The sequence below is a fragment of the Hypanus sabinus genome (genome assembly GCF_030144855.1).
Source record: "Hypanus sabinus isolate sHypSab1 chromosome Y unlocalized genomic scaffold, sHypSab1.hap1 SUPER_Y_unloc_8, whole genome shotgun sequence".
NCBI classification, from domain to species: Eukaryota; Metazoa; Chordata; class Chondrichthyes; order Myliobatiformes; family Dasyatidae; genus Hypanus; species Hypanus sabinus.
In genome coordinates, this window is record NW_026779038.1 from 699907 (window position 1) to 722286 (window position 22380).

At 42.4% G+C, this 22380-nt stretch overlaps 1 protein-coding gene across 3 annotated transcripts in view; it reads left to right on the top strand.

The window, feature by feature from the left end:
• The first annotated feature begins 6919 nt into the window (after positions 1–6919).
• Positions 6920–22380, top strand: part of LOC132386035 (speckle-type POZ protein-like) — a 199416-nt gene continuing 183955 nt past the window's right edge. The window contains exon 1 of one of the 3 annotated variants that reach the window (XM_059958326.1): positions 6920–7027. In XM_059958326.1, coding sequence (XP_059814309.1) covers positions 6927–7027 — 101 coding nt within the window. In that variant the 5' untranslated portion in view covers positions 6920–6926. Of the gene's footprint in view, positions 7028–7265; positions 7287–22380 lie in introns of those variants that run through there. The other 2 variants (XM_059958324.1, XM_059958327.1) reach the window with 2 other exon arrangements.

The window sequence follows — 22380 nt, forward strand, 5'->3', positions numbered from 1 at the left end:
TGGACATCCTGCTGGGAAACGACTTAACAGGGGGTAAGGTTTGGTCAGCCATGCTGCCGACCTGCCGACCGGAGAGTGTGGTGGCCCCGTCCCTAGCGCCAAAGGACCATCTCGCTGGCGCGGTCACTCGCAGCCTGTCGAGAGAGAGAGCTGTGAACGAGAGCAGTTTAAATCTGGCCAGTTTTGATTTGGCCGAGACGTCTTTGCTGACCCTGTGCCACGAGGGTTTAGAGGGTGGTAAGACAATGAGTAGTAAAGTGAAAGGGGGTAAGGGAGAGGAGATAGATCTGCCTTTAGCGAAGAGAAAGGTCCTAGAGGTAGGGAATAAAGATGAGAAACCGATAAAGCTGTTAAAAGGTCCAGAGTTGGACATGGATGATCTGACTGGTTTGGCAGAATTGTTTGAAGAACTTGAGAGTTCTAAAGGTGTTCCCGATAATGAGAGGAGGGCAGTCCTAGATGGAAAGGATACCTTTGCCTCGAAGGAATCTGCTGAAAGGGCCGAGGAGGTTGTTTCAGCTCGCAGGGTTGCGCCTTCCCCGGGTGGGAGCTGCTCAGAGAGTAACTGGGAGGATCGGGGGAAGTTAGAATTAAAAAGGTACGGGTGTTGAAAGCCTGGAAGAGGCCAATGTCCCGTTTGAGTGTGTCCGAGATGGGGATGCACGAGGTGCTGAACCTGGTAACGGAGCTCAGAAGAAGTCTGAGGTATCTGATTCAGTGGAATGGGGCGGCCGTCCTTGTGGGTCAGATAGACTTGGTTCAGTGGGAAAAGGGTTAACCTTGGTAACCGGTGTTTGTACTCGAAGGAGTGTTCAAAGTTAATGCAGAATTTGAGAATGGGGGGGTGAGGATCGTTGGCGAAGGAAACGAAAAGTCTGTAGTTTCCAACTCGAAGGAAGAAATCTTAAACCTGGCAGATCGCTCACAGTGTGAGCCAGGGGAATAGCGGGGCCCCCCACTCTATTGTTATGCCAGGATGGGGTGTGAAAAGGCTGCCTTCGACAGGCTACTTGAATGAAGAGTTCGAATCAAACACCAATAGCCTGAAGGGGACTGATAAAAGGGCCAGCCACCTGGGTGAAATCAAAGAATTGGGTGGAGATGGTCTAAGTCTGGGGCATGGTGTTTCTAAAATAACCCCGATGAACGGGGCGGGCGGGAGTTCACCACGCAGAACTACTCAAGTTCCCCACGGGGGGGGGGGGGGCTCGCTGATAAAGAGGCGACGGTTAATGGGGATGCCATTGTTAGACAGCCAAGCAGGTTGAACGGGTTTGTGCCAAAGCCTGTGAATAATAAAGACAGCCCTTTGGAGACCTGCCGGTTAAGTTAAATGACTGAAACGATTAGTATTCGCGTAAACTTTTGTAAATGCACCTAAGCTAAGGTCACACCTCCTTAGGTTAAGAAAAAAAATAAATAGGTGGTTATTGAATTGAAGTCTGATGTACGGGGATATGAAAGAAAGGGACACTGTAATCGTTAACTATTTAGATACTGACTTGAATGTATAACGGTGAAAAGAAAAACTTGTGTATTGTGTTAGATCCAAAACTCCTGCAAGATTGTGTACCACTCCGTTTTAACCGCTGGTAAAAACGTTTTAAGAGGGGAGGTGTTATGATCCCAACCCCCTCCTTTGTGAGAATCGCAAGAGCACCCGTCGAAGTGGGGGGGGGGTCAGTAGACCCAGTAGGATAGAGAGAGAGAGGAATGTGCCAAATTGCACGTCCCACCCAGGATACAGAATAAGACGACAGCGACTATTGTCTCATGGAGACCACGTGTAAAGCCCTCGGGCAAGGTGGGCTGGTTGAGAGAGAGATTGCATCATCCCAACCTGATTGACACCTGCGACCCCGTGAGGAAGTATAAAGGAAAGTCTCAGGGGGACAGCCCCCCAGACGCACCAAGAAGACACGAGAGAGTGATCCCGCAGCAGCGGGAAGCTATTCTGAAGGAAGCCACGTGCGTTAGATTCCGGGATTGGAATTTGTGGCTGGAATCACAGAAAACCGCTTTTAACTAACATCGGGGAGAGGAAACCAACGCTTCCCCCCCCCCCCCGATTTCACGGAAGATTCATCGAGACTCGGCAAGTTCTTTCTCTTCTCCCCCAATCTCTCTCTCTCGGTCGCCCCACGCAAAACCCAGCGATTCTCAAAGGGCTGAGGCCTGCAGACTTTCTGAGTGACTTTTATATTTCCAACGGACAATCTATTAACCCCTAGACAACCGTACAGCTCACTTCTTAATGATGATTATTACTATACCCGCACTTTAGATTGAGTGTTGACGATGTGCATTATCTGAATGTTTGTATTAACCCTACTTTTGTGTTCCTTTATCAATAAAACATTTGAAAATAGTGACATCAGACTTCAACGGACCTCTCTATCTTTGCTGGTAAGTTATCCAGTTACGGGATACGTAACAATGGAAATATTAGGAAGTATACATTGGTCGAATAGCCTCTGAGCTTTACTTCTCCTTATGGTCCCTAAGTCTGATGGTGGTTGCCCACAACATTAACCAGTCTGATTGTAATGCCCACAACATTCCTAAGTTGAACATCACAACTGCTTTAGCAGACACCTGAATATTCTACCAACAGAACACACTACATTACCAAAAGCTACTGAATGAAACACTCTATAACCTTAGCAGTAAAAATCTTAATCTTATACTCTTCTAGACTTAAAAATAGTCATGTTCCCATGACTTTGGAACTTATCAAACTATAATTAACAACACAGTATTAATGGCAGTAACATAGCTCACTACTGCACCAAATGCCAGACTATCTGGGGGCGAGGGGTTTCCTAACTCTCTAAGACTTTCTTATCTTATCTAGTGTCCTTTTCTGTCTACTTGGGAATGTTATGTCTATTACTCAGGCTTTCTGGCAACTCAAGTCCTTAATCACCTCACTGAGCTCTGGTGTGATGTAATGATCAGTGATGTCCAAGACATTCACAGCATTGTTGGAATCAGATTCAGTGGAAAGGAAATCCATACATATTAAATGGAGTGTCCTGCACTCTGAAAATTGGAGCAACTCTCATGAGTGTCTTCCTTGAAATATATCAGATACATAACGTACAGTACTCTTCAACCTCAGACTTCATTCAAACCCCAAATAACTTGAATCATTATGAAGTTACTTCTACACAATTCTCCAATGCTTCTCAGGCAAAACAAAGTAGGAATGCCAAGAAGCATTGGTGTGGGAGATGATGTGACTCTAAAACCTGCTTACTCAGCTCCAAGGACACCCATTTTAATTCCACCTCCCATTCCAAAAAGTCTATCCATGGGCTTCCCTACTGTCATGAAGAGGCCACATGGAGGAACAACATTGTATATTTCATTTGTGTAGCCTCCAACCTGATGACATGAACATCGATTTCTCAAACTTCCGATAATGGAACCTCCCTCTTCACCATTCCCCATTCCCTTTTCCCTGTCTCACCTTATCTCCTTACTTGAACATCACCTCCCTCTGGTGCTCCTCCCCTTCTCTTTTTTCTATGGCTTTCTGTCCTCTCCTATTAGACTTCCCCTTATCCAGCCCTGTATCTCTTTCACCGGTAAACTTCACAACTCTTTACTTCATTCCTCCCCTCCGACATCCTGCCTCCTCCCAGTACCGAAGATGCCACGCCCCAGTGGCTCCAATGACTACAGACCAGTGGCATTGACCTCCCACATCATGAAGACCCTGGAGAGACTTGTTCTAAGTGGTAAGTGGGGAGGTGGACTTCATTTTTTTTGGAGGAGTAGAGAGTATGACTGTAGGGTTAGTACTTTGCTCTGGGTGTCAGATGTGAGAATCCTGGGAATCTTCCAGTCTCCCAGATGGCCACATCTGCACCAGGCGCAGTTCCTGAGAGACCGTGTTAGGGATCTGGAGCTGCAGCTTGATGACCTACAGCTTATCAGGGAGAGTGAACAGGAGATAGATAGGAGCTACAGGGAGTTAGTCACCCCGAGGCTGAAGGAGTTAGACAAGTGGGTGACTGTCAGGGAAGGGTTGGGAAGAGCTCAGATAGTAGAGAGCACCCCTCTGGCCATCCTCCTCAGTAGTCGTTATCTCGTTTTGGATGCGGTTGAGGGGGATGACCTGACAGAGGACGACCACAGTGATCGAGTCTCTGGCATCAAGCCTGGTTCCCTGGTGCAGAAGGGAGAGAAGAAGATGAATGATGCTGTAGTCATAGGAGATTCCAGGAGGTTCTGTCAGCCTGCATGGTGTGTTGCCTCCCAGGTGCTAGGATATGGGATGTCTTCATTTGGGTGCAGAGTATTCTGAAGGGAGAGGGTGAACAGCCAGAAGTCTTGGTACACGTTGGTATCAATGACGTAGGTAGAAAAAGGGAGGAGGTCCTGAAGAGAGAATTCAGGGAGTTAGAGGAAACTGAAAAACAGAACCTCCAGGGTTGTGATCTCAGGATTGCTGACTGTGCCAAGTGCTAGTGAGAGCAAGAATAGTATGATCAGGCATATTAATGTGTGGCTGAGAAACTGGTGTAGGGGGCAGGGTTTCAGATTCTTGGATCATTGGGGTGTCTTCTAGGGGAGGTACGACCTGTACAAAAAAGACCGGTTACACTTGAATGTAAAGGGGTCCAATATCCTAGTGGGCACATTTAATAGAGCTGTTTGAGAGGATTTAAACTAATTTGGCGGGGGGATGGGAACCAGAGTGATAGGGCTGGGGAAGGAGAAAACAAATAAACCAAAGATAACGTGCAACAGAGGCTATAGAAAGAACAGGTAGGAGATGAGACTTAATTACAGCCAATGGGATGAGTTACAGGGCAATAGAGGCATGGTGCAGTTAAAACAAAAAGCAACAAATACTGGACAGACAGTGTTGCTCACAGCATAAAGAATAAAATGGATGATCTTGAAATTCTGCTACAGATTGGCAAATATGACATTGTGGTCATCTCTGAAACTTGGCTAAAGGACGGCTGTCATTGGGAGCTGAATGTCCAAGGATACACAGTGTATTGGAAAGATAGGTTAGTAAGCAGTAAGTTGTGGCCCTGTGTATAAGAAACAATTTTAAATCATTGGAAATGGATAACATAGGATTACAAGGTGTAAAATCTATGGGTTAGTTAAGAAATGGCAAGGGTAAAAGGACCCTAATGGCAATTGTATACAGGCCTCCAAACAGCAGCCAGGATGTGGAGTACAGATTACAGCAGCAGATAGAAAAGGCATGTCAGAAGGGCAATGTCATGATAATCGTTGAGGATTTTATCATGAAAGTGGATTGGGAAAACCAGGCCAGTACTGGACCTCAAAGGAGAGAATTTGTAGAATGAATAAGGGACGGCTTTTTAGAACAATTTGTCTTTGAATCCACCAGGGAATTGGTTGTGCTGGATTGGTTGTTGTGCAATGATCTGGAGGTGATAAGAGCACAAGTTTGAGGAACCCTTAGGGTTCTCAATAAGTGCTTTCAATACGATCAAGTTCACTTTCAAATTTGAGAAGGAGAAACTAAACTCCAATGTACATGAATCAGTATTTCAGTGGAACAAAGGAAATTACAGTGGCATGAGAAAGGAACTGGCAGAAGTTGACTGGAAAGGGACATTAGCAGGAAAAACAGCAGAACAGCAATGAGGGAAGTGAAAGGCAGAATAAATAAGAAGATTTTTTGAATGGAAGAAGGACACTACTGTGGCTGACAAGTGAAATCAGAGCAACAGTAAAAGTAAAAAGAAAGGGCATACAAGGGAGGCAGAGCTAGTGGGAAGATAAGAGTATTGGGAAGCTTTTAAAAACTTGCAGAAAGGAACTAAGAAGGTCATCAGTTAGGAGAAGGTGAATTATGAGAGGAAGCTTGTGATTAATACCAAAGAACATACTAAAAGCTTTTTAAAGTATATGATGGGTAAAAGAGAGTTGAGTGTAGATATATAATTATGCTGGATATATTGTAATGAGAGACTCAGAGATGGCAGAGTCTTCACAGTGGAAGGGTTTTACATTATACTGAATATACAAGTGTGTCAGGGATTTGAAGTTTGTACAGTGATAATTATGACCAATAAGGTGCTCAGGAAGCTTAATGGTCTGAGGGTGGATAAATCTCCTGAACCTGATGGAATGCACCCCTGGGTTCTGAAGGAAATAGCTGGAGAGACTGTGGAGGTATTAACAATAATCTTTCAAGAATTGATAGATTCTGGCATTGTATCCTGGCATTGGATGACCGGAAAATTGGAAATTTTACACTGCTATTAAAAAAGGGTGGGAGGCGGAAGAAGGGAGACTTTAGACCTGTTAGCCTGATATCAATGGTTGGGAAGTTGTTGGAATTGATTGTTAAGGATGAGATTATGGAGTACCTGTCACTCACAGTATCCCTTTCTCTGTCTGCTTCACTCCCCATCAGTGTATCCTTCTCTCTGCCTGTTTCACTTTATGTCTCCAGCTGTCTGTTTCACTATTGTGGTGAACTATGTGTATACCTGTCTGGACACGCCCCTGCTGACTGCTCCTGTGGCTCCTCCCACAGGCCCCTGTATAAAGGAGATCTGAGGCCCAACGCTCGGCCTCAGTCTCCAGGACATAGTATGATGGACACTCACTCCTGGTTCCTTCTTCCAGTCAATAAAAGCCGATATCTCGCCTTACGTCTCAGTGTGAGTTATTGATGGTGCATCAACTATTCCACTCTGTATCTCTTTCTATGTTTCATTGTCCCTCACTGTATCCCCGTCTCTGTTTTACTGTCTCCTTTCTTCATCTGTTTCGTACTCTCATCGTTTGCTCTCACCCTCGCTTTCTGTTGCCTTACTTTCATCTGCCTCGTCCATATATCTCTCTCCCCCGTCCCCCCTCCCGTTTCCCTTGTGATCTCCCGCCCCTTCATGACGTCATTTCCCATTCGGCAAAGGCACCGGATGGGAATTAATGATTTTTGTTATCCCGTGGAGTTGCGCCGGCAGGTACCGGTCGATAGGAGAAACTGGTTGGTTACAAATCGCAGCAAACAGTCAAGACTGTGAGTTTATCGGCGGGACGAGGGTTCGTGGGAGGGGGGTGTGGGATAAGCGGGAGGGGGCATTTGGAGTTGGGAATTGATGGTATTTTCACCATTTCCGCTGCTCCTCTCTGGTCCATGCATTTCCGCAGGCCGCTCAGTCGGTTTCGTCACTTTTAAAACTTTATGTAACTCATTGCCTCTCTCAAAGTTCCTTTCTCTTCGCCCCTCCTCTTATTCCAGGTTGATCTGAGGCCTTGGCAGAGTTAAGGATCTGCCCGTGAGTAGTATACATATCGGTACCGCTTAACATTTTGGGACTTTGGCTTTCAATAGATGTTGAGACCCTGCTTAAAAAAATAGGCGCATAGTAACTGAGGGCAGGTAGGAACAAAGCAGGTCTTTATGGGGTACAAGAAATGCAAGAGATATTTTGTAGCGGTTCACTATCTACTCTGGCCCCTCTTTCTCTGCGTCAAACCCCATACACTTTCTGTATCAGCTTCATACCGGTAACAATGAGAAGAGGGCATGTGCTGGGTGGTGGGGGTCCTTAATGATGGATGCCGGCTTCCTGAGGCATCTATCATTGAAGGTGTTTTCAATACTACTTCATTAAACAACACACAGTCCATAATAGCAGATCCCTTAGTGGATCAGAAGCTGCTCAAAAAGCCATATTAAGGCAATCCACTCTTGGGATCCAGCATCTCTTTGATTTTACCAATCTAGTTGCATATTGAAATGCCCATGACTATTGTAGCATTATCTTCTTGTTTTCCTCCATAATTTGTATACACTAATGGCTACTTTTTGGAGTAATCAGTATCCTGATCCCTGCAGTTTCTTAATTCTGCCAAAAAAGATTCTAGATCTTTCAATTCTTTGTCACTTCTTTCTAAAGAATTGATTTCATTTTTTACCAGCAGAATGACTTCTCCTCTGTCTACCTGTTTGTACTTTTGATATATGGTGTATACTTAGATATTGTTCCTAATTACAGTTGTCTTTCAGCCATGATGAATGCGGTACCTGCTACATTATACGTGTCAATCTCTAACTGCACTACAAGATGACCTGATGTTTTATACTGTGTACACTCAAATATAACATCTTCAAAACTGTGTATGTCACCCTTTTCAACTTGTCTCCCTAACCCTCTGCAACCCGTTCCACTGATCACAATTGTACTCTATCATTTGCCTGTCATTCTTAAAAGTCTCACTCTACACTATCCCTGCTTGTAAACCAACATGCCTATCCTCAAGTCCCATTACTCTGGTTCCAATCTCCCTGTGAAGTTAGTAAACCTGCCTGCAAGGATTTTGTACAGGTCGTAACTTCCTCAGAAAAGATCCAGAAATCTGAAACCCTGGCCTTCTGCACCAGTTTCTCAGCCACATATTTATTTTTTAATTCATTCTATTCTTACACTCACTAGTGCATGGTACAGGCAGCACTCAAGAAATTGTTACTCTTGAGGTCCTGTTTTTTCAACGTTCTACTTCTTAAATCTTTCTTCAAGACCACCTTTCTTCGTTCCTATGTCATTGACACCATTTTGTACCAAGACACCTGGCTGCTCACCCTCTCCCTTTAAAATGTCATGGTTGATCTGAAACATCCCTGATTCTGACACTTCAGGGGCAACATACCATTTGGCACTCACTATTACATCCATATACTTTCCAATTTACTTCTCTACTATGGAATCTTCCTATCATCACCATACTTTCCCTGCCCTTTCACTCTTGAGCCATTGTCCCTACTGTGGCCCCCCCTTTAGCAGGTGTTCCCCTCCCCATATCTAGAATGCTGGTGAGGAGAACAGCCACTATATGTTGGCTAGTTCCCTTCTCTATAGTCACCTACTCATCAGTCTTCTGGAACCTAAGTGTGCCACCTTCTTGTATCCTATTGTTTTTTGACCTAACTAATGAAGAAAGGAAGCAGTATATAAGACTTGGCTATTTCTTGGCCCATCCATGGCTATAAGCACAAAAGCTTGCCTGGGATGTATTTCTTCATCCCTCCTATTCTCACTTTATATAAATGACTGTACCTCCCAGACTCCAAGGAAATGGCTATGAAGAGCTGATTGTTAAAGCTGTCTTCTGTACCTGAATGATGAAGGAGATGCTGGTAGGGATGACGACAAAGCAACAGTGCGTGAGTCTCTGGGGAAATGAAGAATGTGCTGTATAGATATATTCCAAAGACAAATAAATACTCGTAGCAAAATAGTACAACTGTGATTGACAAGGGAAGTCAAAACTATCATAAAAGCAAAAGAGAGGGCAAACAACAAAACAAAAATTAATGGTAAGATAGAGGATTGGGAAGCTTTTAAAAGTCTACAGAGAGCAACTAAAACATTCATTAGAAGAGAAAAGATGAAATAAGAAAGTAAGCTTGCAAATAATATCAAAGTAAAAGCTTTTTCAAGTATGTAAAAAATAAAAGAAGAGTGGATATCATCATTAACATCATCGTCATGTGCCACACTCTGCCAGAGCCTCAGCGACCACTTTCTTCCACTGCGATCAAACCTCTTGCATCCCTGGCAGTGAGGCTGGTCCACTTCTTGACGTTGTCGATCCAGGTTGTCTTCAGTCTGCTTTGGGAGTGGATTCCTTCTACTCTACCTTCAATCACGGTGCATTCCAGTGTGTCATCATTTCTTGAGATGTGTCCAAAATAGTGAAGTTTCCTTTGGATAACGGTTTCTAGAAATACTGGTTTCGTGCCAGTCTTTTCTAGAATGAAATTGTTGGATCTCTTATCAATGTATGATACCCTGAGGATCCGTCTGTATGTCCACATCTCAAATGTTGTCAACTTCTTTTCATCAGCTGTTTTTAGGGTCCACGTTTCAAAGCCATATTGGGTTACTGGCCAGACGAGACTCTTGAGGCGTATCTTGGTGTCAATGCTCACAGATCTATCTTTCTAGGTGTTCCAGAGTTTGGTAGTGCTTGTGCGTGCCTTTGTTAGCCTTCGCCTTATTTCCTTGCTGCATTATTTCTTTGGATAAATGGATATAGGACTATTAGAACATGAGGCCAGAGAAGTACTAACGGGTGACAAGGAGATAGCACATGAACTAAATGGAAGACACTAGCAGTGTGCCAGATGTTCAAGGGTGTGAGAAAAGAGAAGTGAGTTCAGTTACTATTACAAGGGAGAAGGTGCTCAAAAAGCTGAAAGACCTAAAGGTAGGATTAGTCACTCGGACCAGATGAATTGCTCTTTATGGTTCTGAAAGAGGTACTGGTAGAAATTGTGGAGATATTAATAATGATCTTTTAAAAATCATTGGAAGCTGGCATGGTGCCAGAGGATGGGAAAATTATAAATGTCACACTATTGTTTAAGAACAGAGGAAGGCAGCAGAAAGGAAATTATAGACCTTTTAGCCTGACCTCAGTGGCTGGGAAGCAGTTGGTGACAGATGATGGTTGATGAATACTTAGACTTTCAGAAGGCCTTTGACAAGATGCCACACATGAGGCTGCTTACTCAATTACGAACCCAAGTTATTACAGGAAAGTTACTGACATGGTTACAGCAGTAGCTGATAGGTAGGAGGCTGTGAGTAGTGGTGTTCCACAGAGGTTCTTTATGCTGTTATGTCAGTGGTTTAGATGATGGAATAGATGGCTTTGTTGCCAAGTTTGCAGATGATACAAAGATTGGTAGAGGGGCAGGTAGTGTTAAGGAAACAGGTAGGATGCAGAAGGACTTAGACAGATTAGAATAGGCAAGAACGTGTTAAATAAAATATAATGTTGAAAAATGCACAGTCACTTTGCACTTTGGTAGTAGAAATAAATGTGTGGACTGTTTTCTTAACGGAGAAAATTCAAATATCTGAGATGCAAAGGGACTTGGAGGCCTTGTGCAGAACACACTAAAGGTTAACTTGCAGGTTGAGTCAGTGGTGAGGAAGGCAAATGCAATGTTAGCATTCACTTCAAGGATATCTGGAATACAAGAGCAAGGATGTGATGCTGAGGCTTTATAAGGCACTGGTGAGGCCTCACCTTGAGTATTGTGAACAGTTTTGGGCTCCTCATCTAAGAAAAGATGTGCCGGCATTGGAGAGGGTTCAGACAAGATTCACAAGGATGATTCTGGCAGTGAAATGAATATCATTGGAGAATTGTTATATAACCCTGGGTCTGAGCTCAGTGGAATTTAGAAGGATGAAGGGGGATCTCATTGAAACTTTCAGATCTTTGAAAGGCCTAGACAGAGTGGATGTGGAAAGGATGTTTCTCATTGTGGGAGAGTCTAGGACAAGAGAACACAGCCTCAGGATAGCTGGTGGTGAATCTGTGGAAGTTGTTACCATAGACAGCTGTGGGGGCCATGTGTGGGTGTATTTAAGGCAGAGATTGTTAGATTCTTGATTGGACACAACAAAGGTTATGGGGAGAAGGCTGGGGAGTGAAGCTGAGGAGGGGAGAAAAGAACCAGCAATAATTGAATTGTGGAGTGGACTTGATGGGCCAAATGGCTTAATTCTGTTCCTGTGTCTTAGGGTCTTATGGACAAAACTGCTCAATTAAAGTAGGTCGCCACATTTTGATATTAAATTTGTAAATAGCACTACGTATTAATGAAAATCTTCATATTGGTGTACACAGTGGCATGCAAAAGTTTGGGCACCCCGGTCAAAATTTCTGTTATTGTGAATAATTAAGTGAACAGAAGATGAATTATCTCCAAAAGTCATAAAGTTAAAGATGAAACATTATTTTCAACATTTTAAGCAAGATTAGTGTATTATTTTTGTTTTGTACAATTTTAGAGTGAAAAAAAGGAAAGGAGCACCATGCAAAAGTTTGGGCACCCCAAGAGATTTGAGCTCTCAGATAACTTTTACGAAGGTCACAGACCTTCACTAGCTTGTTAGGGCTATGGCTTGTTCACAGTCATCGTTAGGAAAGGCCAGGTGATGCAAATTTCAAAGCTTTATAAATACCCTGTCTCCTCAAACCTTGTCCCAACAATCAGCAGCCATAGGCTCCTCTAAGCAGCTGCCTGGCACTCTGAAAATTAAGATAATTGATGCCCACTAAGCAGGAGAAGGCTATAAGAAGATAGCAAAATGTTTTCAGGTAGCCGTTTCCTCAGTAATTAAGAAATGGGAGTTAACAGGAGCGGTGAAGGTCAAGTTGAGGTCTGGAAGACCAAGAAAACTTTCTGAGAGAACTGCTCGTAGGATTGCTGGAAAGGCAAATCAAAACCCCCGTTTGACCGCAAAAGACCTTCAGGAAGATTTAGCAGACTCTGGAGTGGTGGTACACTGTTCTACTGCACAGCAACACCTGCACAAATATGACCTTCATGGAAGATTCATCAGAAGAAAACCTTTCCTGCATCCTCACCCCAAAATTCGGCATCAGAAGTTTGCAAAGGAATATCTAAACAAGCCTGGTGCATTTTGGAAACAAGTCCTGTGGACTGATGAAGTTAAAATAGAACTTTTTGTCTGCAATAAGCAAAGGTATGTTTGAAGAAAGAAGGTTGCAGAATTTCATGAAAAGAACACCTCTCCAAATGTTAAGCATGGGGGGTGGATCGATCATGCTTTGGGCTTGTGTTGCAGCCAGTGGCACAGGGAGTATTTCACTGGTAGAGGGAAGAATGAATTCAATTAAATACCAGCAAATTCAGGAAGAAAATACCACACCGTCTGTAAAAAAGCCGAAGATGAAAAGAGGGTGGCTTCTACAACAGGATAATGATCCTAAACACACCTCAAAATCCACAATGGACTACCTCAAGAGGCACAAGCTGAAGGTTTTGCCATGGCCCCTCACAGTCCCCTGACCTAAACATTATTGAAGATCTGTGGATAGACCTCAAAAGAGCAGTACATGCACAAGAATTTCACAGAACTGGAAGCCTTTTGCAAGGAAGTGGAAGTGGAAATAATAAAACGATTGGAAAGCGGTGAAACGCCATCGGGCATTGGAAAAGCCTTAGGCTATGTCGGTCAATAATCTGAACAATTTTAAAGGATAAAGTGAGAATAGCCCTGCCCTGATGAAAGCTACAATTATTACTAAGCAATGCCATGGTTTGATTATTGGGTTTTGGGTTTTTGATCTTCCACATCAACCAGACACGGATGGAGAGCACACTCGGGGGTGATCTGTCACTAGATCAAACTCGGGAACTTTTGTTCCCGAGCCCGGCGCTGAAACATACGTTCTTAAGTGTGTTATATGCATAGGAAGGTAAAATATATATTATATAATAAGAGAAACGTTTGACTGACTGAAACTAAATAATACCAGATGTACCTGTTCCGACTTAATTAGTAAGAGAACTTCAGATTTATTTTTCGATCTCGATCCATGATAACCTACGCACGTCCTCCTGTATACTTTAAATCATCTCTAGATTACTTATAATACCTAATACAATGTAAATGCTATGTAAAATGCTATGTTATACTGCATTGTTTAGGGAATAATGACAAGGAAAAAGTCTGTACATGCTCAAACAAGTGCTGGAAGAGCACTTATGGGTTTTCACGATTTGCAGTTGGTTGAATTACCACATGTGGAACTCATGGATAAGGAGGGCTGACTGTACCAGCAGTTATGGTCAAAATGACAATAAAAAGTGACCTGACATTGTGTAAGATAGTGCTGTCATGACTGAATGAAACCTCCAGAAAGATGCATTTGGTAGATATAGAACTTTTTATTCTAACACACACAGAGAAGCTAGCCAGAAATTTGGCCAGTAGTCTTTAAAGTGCAGTTTTGTCATTTGTATGCCTGTTGCTTCTTTCCCTGCTGTCTGTTTGTATTTAATTATTTTCTTATTTCACCCCTCCATTCTCTGATAAGCTAAAACTCAGTGTTGGCCATCAGTGTCCCCCATTTTTTGAAGGTTTGCTTTACAACACCTTGCTGTTATGAAAGACCTAAATTAGTTACTTGTTTTCGCTTACAGAAGGTGTTTTCAGTTATGGAAAAGACAATGCGACCCCGAGCAGCCAAACTCCTCCTCCAGAACTGCATTTAGCCGCCATTGTTTAAACACGTGCTTTATGTCAATTTATTATGTGCATCCTTTAGCAAGATGAGTTCTAAGGTATCAGAAAAGCCTAAAAGAGCTCGTAAGGGTAACACTTAACGTAAAACTAGACATAATAAAGTGTTTCGATTGTGGTGAATGAAATAAGGACATTGACGTTGAACTATTCACACTATTTATACACAGAGAGAAAGAGTTTTGAAAGCTGTCGATGTGACTATTGGTCCTGCTCATAGCAAAGTGGTCTCTCTTAGTCGGCATCCAATAATGGATAAAATGGAAAGTCTATTTCTTGAGTGGATTGATGGGTGTACAAAGTGTGGTGTACCATTAAGTTATCTTATACTTAAGGAGAAATCAGTCAGTCTATTTAATAAGCTGAAACAGAAAGCACTGGACGATGGTGATGGAAGTGTGGTGAAAGTGGAATGTAAAGGTAGTCAAGGGTAGTTTGATCGGTTTCTGAGGCGAGGGCAGCTTCATAGTTTAATGTTTACTGGAGAGAGTGCTTCGGCTGATACTGAAGCTGCCGAAAAGTTCCCAGTGGAACTGAAGAAAATAACTACAGAAGGTGGTTATTCAAATAAGCAAATGTTTAACTGTGATGAAACTGCAATTTACTGGGAAAAAATTGCCAAGCATCCCAACCTGTATGATTATTTCCACTTTATATAGGCTGTGTATTTTTATGTGTTATTTGGTATGATTTGGCAGCTTCATATCTTAAAGGTTACTGGAGAGACTGCTTCCAGTGAGACTGCTTCCGGTATGTAGTGAGTTTTTCGCTACGCTACAATGATTGCAGGAAAGTATTTATAAAGGCCAAACACGAGGAAATCTGCAGATGCTGGAAATTCAAACAACAACACACACAAAATGCTGGTGGAACACAGCAGACCAGGCAGCATCTATAAGGAGATGCACTGTGGACTTAGATATAGTCCTGATGAAGGGTCTCGGCCCAAAACGTCGACAGTGCCCTCCATTGGTGACATGCTGACAGATATATCTAGGTATAATGAGGCCCTCAAATATCTCCACTCTTAATTTCCACTCTACACAAAATATAAATTGCGTAAATACTAAACAGTACATTCCTTAAACTGCAAAATATGTACTCTGCAATCTTCTTCTTAAGTGCTTCTGAATTTATGTCTGTTGCATTCCTTTGCAATCAAACTCCTTCAAGTATCACTAAGGCTCCAGATTTATTCTTAAAACATACACACTCACAAATGAATTTGTTACCATACAGATATCCATACTGTTGTACATGCACCCCACTGGTGCTCTGAATAGTTAGTAACCACAATTTTCAAATGGTGGCCTGGTCTCACTAAATGACACAAAAATGTCTAGTCTCTTATACAAGTACATATGCACAGAGTAGTATACACAGTACCATACTTCTTTCAATGCAGCTCTTAGCCATTTTTGTGATACTTTGTGATCCCATAGCCATTGATCTGAACAGGTTCAAGTGCTAATCTTAAAAATACTTACCCAAATAGGTAGACTGCAGTGATTGCTGGTTGCATGATGGGAAATGATCATATCCTTGACGAGCCCTCAAATGTCAACTGTGAAAGAAGCAACTGGAGAGACATAGCTGGTAGATAAAGAAGTCTTTATTCCAAGACACATGCATGCTGACAGTTTTTGGAGTTACTTGAAAGAGGAAAAAGCTCCCCGATCCAACATTACAGCACTTTTTATATGTTAAAGAACAAAGGTAACAGGATTATTTTTAATAGTTACAGTGTATTAATAATTCATTGCGTGAATTACATGTAATTTTTTCAAATACCAATGCTTCCCACCAACACACTTTAAATAAATATTAATTACCTTTGTTCTGAGTCATCATCATGCATCTGCAGGCATCTCTGGTCAATGTGGTGTTTCCTGGTCTGCAATTTACTCTAAAATGCAGCACCAAATGAGCATCATTTCAAATTCAATCTAAAATCCCTATTCAGATCTGAGGACTAATTGCTATTGAAATGAATATTTGCTATACTGCATATCTCCAGAAAACACCCCAGTAGTGCTTTAAGATTGTGAGCTAAGTGTTGTGAATCAAGGTTCTGTAATTTGTTTTTGAGTAATTAATTATGACATTTATGGCAACCTGCATGGTCAATCTTGAGGAACAGAGGGCCTTTAACCATGCATTGTACGTATCTTTCGAATATTTTCAACTCAAAATGGGATTTTATATGTTAATTTCTCAGTCATTAAACTATTGTTCCATTGATCATTATTCCTTTTTCAATTGTTACTCAATATTCAACTGCCTTCTGAATTTTCTGAATAAACATTCATTTTTTATTAATTCAAAGAATAATTGCTGTATCATTAAGGTTAACTTTTAAACTGCCAGGAAAATGTTTGTCAATATGTACTGCAGTAATCTGTGACAGTTGTTTGATGATAAATTCTGATTAATTTGTGCATTACACAAAGTGAATGATTATAAGATTTTATTCATAGTGAATCATAAAATCATAATTCATTTGATGTCTCAGAATCAGAGGAGTATCAGTTGAATCTTTTGAATTTGATCAGTGGCTTTAATGTAATATAGCCTATCTAAAGTTCCTGTAGTTTTGTTTTTGATCATCATGAGCAGTCTATTCCTAGCGGAATTTCAGTGCTGTGATTGAATCTTAAAGCTATCCATTCAAACAATGTATTTTTAATCACATAAAGGTTCTTAGTTTAGTGTTAACTTGGACTGCAAGAAAGTTTAACACGCACATAATGTAAAGCTGCAGTTGCACCCACCTTTCAGTGTGTTTTAGCATTTTACATTTGGAATCAGAACTGAAGCAAACTTGCTTAAATGTTGAGGAAAATTGACAATGCGTTAAAAAAAAGAAATGTGAAAATTTCTGTCATATTAGATCTAATTTGGCTTTTGTTTCACTAATGAATGAATTTTCTATCCACAATTTTATGTTATATATGTTATCCACAATATAATGTTAATGACAATTCTGAAATAATGGATATGAGAAATTTCTAAACTTAGCAGAATTCCAAAAAGTTATTTGTTAAAATTCACTATTTCAAATTAATTTCTTACTCCCTCATCATCCATTATTGTTTCAGTGTGCTGCACAGGATAGCCTCTGTGCTGACCATGATGTAAATCCAAACTAATCTCATAGAATATAGAAAATCTACAGTACATTACAAGCCCTTTAGTGCACAATATTGTGCTGACCATGTAACCTACTCTAGAAACTACCTAGAATTTCCTTACCATATAGTCATCTATCTTCTTGAACCTGTTTTAAGCTTTTCTTCTTAACCAGTTTAAAACTTCCCCAATAGCATTAACAAACTCCCTCTAGGATATTGGTTCCCCTCTGGTTCAGGTGCAGACTATTTCACTCTAAAGTAAAAGTTCCAATGATCTAAGAACTTGAAACCCTGACCCCTGCAGGCATCTCCTCAGCCACTCATTCATCTGCGATATCTTCCTGTTCTGACCTTCACTAAATCATGGCATTGGGAGTAATCTGGAGACTACCATCTTGAAGGTTCTGCTCTTCAGCCTCCTTCCTACCTCCCTAAACTTACTGTGCAGGTCCTCTACCCCTCTCCTGCCTTTGTCACTGGTACCAACATGTACCATGACTTATGGCTGCTCACTCTCCCCTTCAAGAGTATTCTATAACCGCTCAGAGACATCCTAGATCCTAGCACCCGGGAAGCAACACACTATCCTGTGTCTCTTTTACTGTCACAGAATCTCCTATCTGTCCCCCTAACTATCAAGTCTCCTTTGACAATTGTTCTGCCTGACTTCACCCTACTCTTCTGAGGCTCAGAGTCGACCACAGTACTATTGGTCTGGCTGCTGCTGCCTTGCCCAGACAGGCATTGCCCTGAGCAGTATACAAAGGGGAAAACGGCCACAAGGGACCCTGCACTGACTTCCATTTTGCCTTTCCCTCTCTCAGTGTTCACCCTTCTGCTCCCTGAATTCTGCATTCTGGGTTGTGTGTAATCACCTGCTCAAAAGTCATATCTATTAATTGTTCTGCCTCCTGGATTATCCTATGTTCATACAACTCCAGCTCTAGCTCCTTAATGTAGTCTTTCATGAGCTGGAGTTGGCTGCATTTCCTACAGAGGTAGTCTTCAGGGAGACTTATCAGGTTCTATGAATTCCCACATCCTACAGGAGGAGCATTCCACTGCCATATCTGCCGTTCTGCCTGCATTGTACAATGGGAACCCAAGACCAGATCAGCAATAATGCAAGGAAAAAAACTAACCCTTATAACCTGTGTCTTTGGCCTCTGCCTCCTGTCAAAACTTCGAGTCAAAGCCTTGTGCTCCTATTCTCACTGCTACTCTACTCTCAACAATCTCTCTGTACATTGACTGCATCCTTCCATTGCTTACCTGTTTATGTGCTTGTATAAATACTTCTTAAGCATACCTATGTTATTTTTTTCTTTCTCCTCTGGCAGTGTTCCAGGCACCAATTCCAGGCTTTATTTTATAAAACCATAAGACATAGGAGCAGAATTAGACCATCTGGCCCATTGAGTCTGCTCCACCATTCAATCATGGCTGATCTGTTATTCCTATCTCCTCCTCAGCCCCAGTTCCTGGCCTTTGATGCCGTGTCCAATCAAGAACCTATCAATTTCTGTCATTCTCTGTCCTCTGTCAAACAGAGGAGATTTACTAGAATGTTACCTGAGTTTCAGCACCTAAGTTACAGAGAAAGGTTGAACAAGTTAGATCTTTATTCTTTGGAGCGTAGAAGTTTGAGGGGGACGATAGAAGTATTTAAAATTATGAGGAGAATAGATAGAGTTGACGTAGATAGGCTTTTTCCATTGAGAGTAGGGGAGATTCAAACAAGAGGACATGAGTTGAGAGTTAAGGGGCAAAAGTTTAAGGGTAACACGAGGGGGAACTTCTTTACTCAGAGAGTGGTTGCTGTGTGGAATGAGCTTCCAGTATAAGTGGTAGAGGCAGGTTCAATATTCTCATTTAAAGTAAAATTGGATAGGTATATGGACAGGAAAGGAATGGAGGGTTATAGGCTGAATGCGGGCCAGTGGGACTAGGTGAGAGTAAGTGTTGGCTCTGACTAAAAGGGCCGAGATGGCCTGTTTCCGTGCTGTGATTGTTATATGTTATATATTACCCATGAGCTATGAAGTAATGTTAGATCACACTTGGGATATTGCTTTCATTTCTGGTTGCTTCATTATAAGAAGGATGTTGGAGATTTAGAGTGGAATCAGAAGAGATTTACCAGAATGCTACTTGGATGAGAGATCATGTCCTATGAGGATAGTTTGAGTGAGTTAGGGCTTTTCTGTTTGGAGTTAAGGAGGATGAGAAGTGACTTAACAGTATACAATACGATAAGAGACATATTTCAAGTGGACAACCAGGCACTTTGTCCCCTGGGGGGAATTAGCTAATATGAAGGGGTATAATGTTAAGACGAATGGAGGAAAGTTTAGGGGTGGGGGTGTCAGAAATAGGCTTTTAAAAACAGAGTGATGAGTTTGTGGAGGATTTCATTTTGCACCATAATGGAGTAAGTCGCATTCCTAGCGGCTCTCTCTCTTTTAATATATTTTACATCCCACTGACAGATCCCTTTTAGTTTTGATGATTTACTACTTCTACTGAAGGATTTACGACTTAATTACAAAGGCCGAAAGAAGTCGATTTGGTATTGAACTGAGAAGTGGCAAGACTTTTTCTGAAATGGAACAAATGGAACAAATAAAGAAAGCTGTTACATTAGCAGGAATATTTTCTTCAATACAAGACATAAAATCGGAATTTGGATCGCTTAATATTAAAATTGATAAGCTGGCTGCATCAAACGGGAAGCTTGAAAAAGCTATTTCTATGATTTGAGACTCGCTGAAAAACTTGGATTCTCAACTTCAAACACTTCAGCAGACTACAACCCGAATCGAGAGTGAGCATGATCGATTCAAGCAAACTATTAACGATCAAGGAATGAAGATATCTTCGATGGAAAAGAAAATCAATGAAATTACCTCGGAACTATCTAAAACGAAGAAAAGAATGGTTGATTTAGATAGTAGAGGGCGTCGGAGGAATCTGCGCATTCTGGGACTGCCTGAAAATACTGAAGCTGGAGATCTGTAAAAATTCTTTTCAGATATGTTGTACTCACTTTTCAATGGGACCCTCAAAACTAACCCCTTAATTGACAGAGCCCATAGAATTCTATTTTCTCGGCATTCATTTGAATTACATCCTCGAGCAGTTGTGCTTTCTTTGCATTATTATACGACTAAAGAAGCTATTCTTCGAGAAGCCAGAGAGAAAACGGAACTTAATCTTTAATTCACCACAGATTGGTATAGTCAAAGACTATCCTCCTGAAGTCTTTGCTGAAAGAAGGAAGTATCGAGAAGTTATGAGTGAAAAGTATAAATTAGATTTATAACCTCCCTTCGCTTTCCAGCAAAGCTGATAAATAAATTCTTATTTACCCCATGACCCCACTAAGGAGCACCAGGCCATTGTCTCCTATACCATCACCAACCTTATCAGCTCTGGGGATCTCCCATCCACTGCCACCAACCTCATAGTTCCCACAGCCTGCACTTCCCGTTTCTACCTCTTACCCAAGATCCACAAACCTGCCTGTCCAGGTAGACCTATTGTCTCAGCTTGCTCCTGCCCCACTGAACTCATTTCTGCATACCTTGACACTGTCTTATCCCCCACTTGTTCAATCTCTTCCCACCTATGTTTGTGACACTTCTCATGCTTTGAATTTTTTCAATGATTTTAAGTTCCCTGGCCCCCACCATCTTATTTTCACCATGGATGTCCAGTCCTTATATACCTCCATCCCCCACCAAGATGGTCTCGAAGCTCTTCACTTCTTTTTGGATTCCAGAGCTAATCAATTCCCCTCTACCACCAATCTCCTCCGTCTAGCGGATTTAGTTCTTACTCTCAATAATTTCTCCTTTGGCTCCTCCCACTTCCTCCAAACCAAGGGTGTAGCCATTGGCATCTGTATGGGTCCCAGTTATGCCTGCCTTTTTGATGGCTTTGTGGAACAGTCCATGTTCCAAGTCTATACCGGTATCCATCCCCCTCTTTTCCTTTGCTACATCGACGACTGCATTGGTGCTGCCTCCTGCTCGCATGCTGAGCTCGGTGACTTCATTGACTTTGCTTCTAGCCTTCACCCTGCCCTCAAATTTACCTGGTCCATTTCTGACACCTCCTTCCCCTTTCTTGATATTTCTGTCTCCATCTCTGGAGTTGGCCTATCTACTGATATCTACTATAAGCCTACAGACTCTCACAGCTATTCCTCTTTCCACCCTGTCTCTTGCAAAAAGGCTATCCCCTTCTCACAATTCCTCTGTCTCCACCGCATCTGCTCTCAGGATGAGGCTTTTCATTCCAGGACGAAGGAGATGTCTTCCATTTTTAAACAAAGGGGCTTCCCTTCTTCCACCAACAACTCTGCTCTCAAACATATCTCTCCCATTTCCCGCACATCTGCCCTCACCCTATCCACCCGTAACCCCACTCGGGATAGGGTTCTCCTTGTCCTTATCTACCACCCCACCAGCCTCCAGGTCCAACATATAATTCTCCGTAACTTCTGCCACCTCCAATGGGATTCCACTACCAAACAAATTTTTCCCTCCCCCCCTCTTTCTGCTTTACGCAGGGATCGCTCCCTACGCGACTCTCTTGTCCACTCGTCCCCCCCCCCCCCCCATCCCTTCCCACCGATCTCCCTCCTGGCACTTATCCTTGTAAATGGAACAAATGCTACTCCTGCCCTTACACTTCCTCCCTCACCACCATTCAGGGCCCCAGACAGTCCTTCCAGGTGAGGCGACACTTCACCTGTGAGTTGGCTGGTGTGGTATACTGCGTCCGGTGCTCCCCGTGTGGCCTTTTATATATTGGTGAGACCTGACGCAGACTGGGAGACCGTTTCGCTGAACACCTACGCTTAGTCTGCCAGAAAAAGCAGGATCTCCCAGTGGCCACACATTTTAATTCCACATCCCATTCCCATTCTGATATGTCTATCCATGGCCTCCTCTACTGTCAAGATGAAGCCAAAATCAGATTGGAGGAACAACACCTTATATACCGGCTGGGTAGCCTCCAACCTGATGGCATGAACATTGACTTCTCTAACTTCCGTTAATGCCCCTCCTCCCCTTTCCTGATATATTTAGTTGTTTGCCTGTTCTCCATCTCCCTCTGGTGCTCCCCACCTCCTTTTTTTCTCCTCAGGCCTCCCGGCCCAT